Consider the following 4,888-nt stretch of genomic DNA (forward strand, 5'->3'; position numbering starts at 1 on the left):
CCTCAATTGTTATAAGGCAATTGCTTGCTGCACCTGTTTTAGGCTTCCCGATTGGCCAATTACATGCTGGATTGGTTACACCTTTTACATTCCGGATTGGCCCATCCAGAAGGTAAAGACAACGTTCTAGAAAGGTGTAGGAAGTAATTTTTGGGGTGCTATAAGAAATTTCCTTGTGACAAACCCTATTCAAATATTCAAAGTAGTCAACCGGTGATGTAGAAAATTAATATGATCACTACTTTAATAGAGAGCAAAGAGGGACAGTGAAAGTCAAGAGAAAAAATGGGAAAAATAATCCCAGCTAATGTCCTTCAACATATACAACCTGTAGTGTTAAATCCTAAAGCATTTTCCTCATCCAAATTGGGGAATAAAACACACAGCTCAATTAATAGCTTATGAAAAATGGAAAAATCAAACATATGGATCAATACACAGTTCAATTACTACTTTATTGTATATGTAAACTATGTAAGCTTGCTGCATGTATTAATTGTTTGCAGTGGAATAATACAACTTGATAAGAACTTCATACAAAAAGTCAACTTCCTTGGCCTTCAGAGAACCTCAACCATATGGAAACAAGCTCCTTGTTGGCATGATCTTTTGGAAAGAAAAAGCAGCCTAGCCACCAATGCTTTCCACTGTTGATACAGCTAAAGCATGCATTTTGTATATCCTTGATACTGTCACTATAATTTATATTTTCTTATACAACAAATATGCTTTGAATTAGAAGGACCTGGGTAGCTTCTCACTGTATTCAACTATGGCCGATGGTGGAAGTAGGCCAGTGCTTATCTCATGCACTGTTGAGAAGAGAGGGAACAACTCTAGCCACCCACGATGGCTTAGAACCTCATAAACCTCACTCGCAGTTGAGACACCCTTGGCACAAGAAAGTTAGATCAATAAGGACATCAAAACTAAGAACACAAAACCCACTACTGGTTTTAGAATTGATGGGTATGATTCTTTCCAGTAAAAAGAATTTGGTAATTTGCTTTAATGCATGAAGAAATTTCCATTGATATCAATTATCAATTTTGAACTGGGTTTGATTGTTTATAAGTCCGGATAAAGATAATGAAGCTCAAATTTTGTGCACACCATGCTGTTTTATAATTTCTACCTGGCTACTCTTTGTATTTAACAAGTTATAGTACACATATCCATCTAATGATGCATTTGTGATTGTATCTGATTCTGAGATTATCTAGCGGTTACTTTATAGATTAAGGTCCTGTGTTGATAAACTTCTTCATATGCACTTGTAACAGAAAAATAATAAGAAAGCAAAATGAATTGAACTTTTTCCATAAGTTAAAATCAACTTATACACCTCAACTTTCAGAGAAGTTAGATGAGAGAGCTTTTATAAAAGTTAAGCGCATAAGTTGATTTTAAGTTTTAAAATATTGGATAAACTCAATACACTTTACCTTCCTATTTTCTGCTTTTATAAGTGCCTATTGAAAAGTGTATCCAAACAGATATTGTATTATTTGCCATGCTAAGTTTCATGACCATACCTGCAATTTCTGGCCTTGTAGCATTTCTGCTTCAAGCTCATCAAAAGACCTGCAGAAAATTAGGAAATATATAACTAAATCAGACATTTTCGTTTCCTCTCCCTAGAAATATGAACAAAAGAGAAAGAAATACAAAACAACCTCTTCCCTCCATTCCTTGCATAAGCCTCAGCAACTTTCCTATTTCTTCCACCCACTGCCATAGACAATTTGGTTTTCAAAAGATAAGCAATGAAAAATAGGGTGAAACTAATTAGCTTCCTTACAGCATGTTGTGATAAGGTCAGCTACACCACAGCTCTCAAAAAAGGTGCTGTCCTTAACAGATGGAAACAACAACTTTGAAAATGCCTTCATTTCTCTAAGACCAAGTCTCATGATTGCAGCCTACACATATATAGAAAACCAAATCAAAGACACAAAAAGAAATTTTTTTTTTCCCTCTTTTGGAAACCTTCTGATCATAAAATCTTTTAACCTTACTTTTGTATTATTTCCCATCTCCAGGCCATCCACAAAACCTGTCCCATTTGTGTGTCATTCCTTGATTGTTCACAAAAAATAGAAAAAAGGGAGAGAACAAAGTGTGCATATACTGTAAAGCAAACCTGCCGCTATGGCCACAACATTTTTCAAAGTTCCACACAGTTCGACTCCTTCAACATCCTGAACCTATTAATTACATAATCATAAGCTCAAATAATATCATAACCATAACATTCTGATTACATTTAAGAGAAAATTCCTCAGTTTCATTCAAAATCAAGGTTTTAAATGCAATTAGGGTGGCCGTTTTGTCACATTCCATATTGTGCACAAATGCGGTCCATGTGGCCACATTTGCGACGCAAACACCCCAAAAACCATGACGTTGCAGCTAAAATTGCAGTCGTGAACCATTTTTTTAAAAACATGTTCCGAATTACATGTGATAAGAGATATTTCCTAGTTTGCTTCTCATTTATTAAAGAATGTGATGCACTCACAGCTGTCACAATGAAATAGTGTGTATAAAACAACTGAACCCATCTCTCAGCAACTTCTCTATTGAGCCTGTATCCAACAGTTGCTTCACTAAACTTCTCCACAGCTATCTGCACAAACACTAATAATAATTACAACAACCAAATATAAAATAAACAGAAAATTCAAATTACAAGAAAAATAAAATTAAAACTCTAATTTCTTCAAACTACCTCATTTGCTATGTTGGCACCCATTAAAACAGAACAGTTGATTCCCAGTTGCTGAGAAATGAGACTAGAGATCATGCATGGGCCTTCCATTTTGACCTCCATCCCTTTAACAAGGGAAATAGCTTCAGCATCTTCCCTTATTTTCCCAACAAGCCTTTTGCATATTCCTTCCATAAATTGATGTGGAGTCACAAACACTAACATGTTGGAATCCTTCACTGCATAATTTACCCCAAAAGTAAACAGTGAACATTTAACACTTGTGGAGTTTTGCATCCTTTTCTTTATTTAAAAATGTGGTTCTTTTGGTATGAATTTGTGAATTTTACTTTTTACCTTCTAAATCAAAGTAAATAAGTAAATAAATAAAACTAAATTAAATACCGGCACTTTCAAGGTCTGGATCTGCAACAACATTTTTGCCAAGCTTGATTCCAGGGAGATATTTGACATTTTCCTGCCAAAAGAAATAGTGATGTTCATTTCTTTCTTGGTACAGTTATAATAGTGGTAATATTCACTGAAAAAAAATTGGAAACTCATTGGAAATGAAATGAATGGCTAGTCCTTACATTGGTTCGATTGATGACATCTGTGAGCTTCTCACCACTTAGTAGTGTCTCCTCATATACCCACATCCTCACTTCATCTGAATTAATCAAAATTGGAAATTTAAGATTCTAAAGGAAAGATTGTTTATTTACTAAGGAAAGTTATGTCTGACCATACAGAAACAACAACAATAAAAGCCTTAATCCACCAGATATATTTGAGCTTAAAGCATCAATTTAAAACATCACTTTACACAATGCACTAGTCCAAAATCGAGTAATGCATTTTATTAGTCCATGAAATTACTGAGTATCAGTCAATCTAATCTATTAAATTGTAAAAAATGTCATCTTAATTTTTGAAATTATCAAATATAAGTCATTAGTCCTTTTTTTGTGCAATTGCATCGCAATAGTACCATTTTGATTCCCACATGTTCTAATTGGGCCAATAGGATCCTTAAGTTTTTCTCCATTTCCAATCACGTCCCTCTATCCGGATTCTATCCAATACTGTAGATGGAAGAAATCTTGAGGAACCCAATTGGCGCAATTGGAACAAAAGAGACCAAAATCGCACAATTACAACACCCGGAGACTAAAATTACAATTAATCCTTTTTTTAATTTTACTATTTCAAGACTAAAATAACTGTCATTTAATAACATCAGGAACTAAAATGACCATCACTAGTTACCTAATTTAAAGGAGTAAAATTACATTTTTTTTTTGTTAATTCAGGGACTAAATTAACCCATGTTCATAAAATTCTTGAAACTAATTTGGTCACTTGATGCATTCATTAACACTTCGTCTTCAAGAATAAAGAATCTCAATCACAGAACTCAGAGAAAGAGAATTACCGTGGAAGGAGCTAAGCCTGAGGGTATTGGAGGCAATGAGCTTAGCTGCAACACTGCCCCAGTTGCCACTTCCAATAACAGTGACTTTGGATCTGTGTGTGGCATCATTGACAACACTGTTCAAGGAGTTGTTCTGTGCCACACTAGTTTCTCTTTCTCCTCCTTCTTCCAAGGCTGGAGCCATGAAGAAACAACAACAGAAAGAGAAGTGAGGCAATGCAATGCAATGCAATAATAATTGGAGCAGTGAAGAAGAAGAAGAATAGAGGCTGAAGAGAGGAGGAAGAGAGTGAATATAAGAAGGGAAAGAAAAGGGTGATGGGGGGCGGAGATGGCACACCAGTTTCGTGAGAAACTATGTTTCAAAGTTAAATCTGGCGATCCCTTCTATGTTTGCACTGTCTTTGCTTGCAGCTCTAGTGGGGACCACTTCCTGAGTCTATCCATGCACACCTGTTCCAGATTTTGTTTCACTTCTCTGTGTGAAGACTAATCATATCTCAAGACCATTCCATTACATATAGGAATTTTTTTATGCAGGAGAATTGAATATGATATTAAGATGTTTTAACACTCATATTCTGTTTAATCCATTGAATTATTATTATTATCACTTTAACATATATTTTTTTTAAAAATATATACATTAACACTTGAAACAATTTTATATATTCATTCAATTATAAATAATTATATATATAATAAACTTATTAACTTTTACAACAAGTCAACAATTACTTTAA

The 4,888-nt window shown here is 34.5% G+C and overlaps 1 protein-coding gene across 2 annotated transcripts; it reads right to left on the reverse strand.

Annotated features, from left to right (window-relative positions):
* Nucleotides 1-279: 279 nt before the first annotated feature.
* Nucleotides 280-4,628, reverse strand: LOC114398132 (glycerol-3-phosphate dehydrogenase [NAD(+)]). 2 transcript variants are annotated; one of them, XM_028360288.1, is made up of 12 exons: nucleotides 4,486-4,628; nucleotides 4,146-4,319; nucleotides 3,304-3,380; nucleotides 3,116-3,188; nucleotides 2,732-2,949; nucleotides 2,522-2,629; nucleotides 2,144-2,207; nucleotides 2,019-2,056; nucleotides 1,802-1,922; nucleotides 1,677-1,731; nucleotides 1,536-1,584; nucleotides 280-891 (listed from the first exon to the last, which is right to left on the reverse strand). In XM_028360288.1, exons 3-12 carry the CDS (start codon nucleotides 3,367-3,369, stop codon nucleotides 736-738), a joined length of 948 nt encoding a protein of 315 aa, XP_028216089.1. In that variant the 5' UTR covers nucleotides 3,370-3,380; nucleotides 4,146-4,319; nucleotides 4,486-4,628; the 3' UTR covers nucleotides 280-735. The 2 variants fall into 2 exon arrangements, with proteins under 2 accessions (XP_028216089.1, XP_028216088.1); XM_028360287.1 differs by having other exon boundaries at nucleotides 4,146-4,604.
* Between the last annotated feature and the right edge of the window lie 260 nt (nucleotides 4,629-4,888).

The sequence above is a fragment of the Glycine soja genome, chromosome 19 (genome assembly GCF_004193775.1).
Source record: "Glycine soja cultivar W05 chromosome 19, ASM419377v2, whole genome shotgun sequence".
Taxonomy (NCBI): domain Eukaryota; kingdom Viridiplantae; phylum Streptophyta; class Magnoliopsida; order Fabales; family Fabaceae; genus Glycine; species Glycine soja.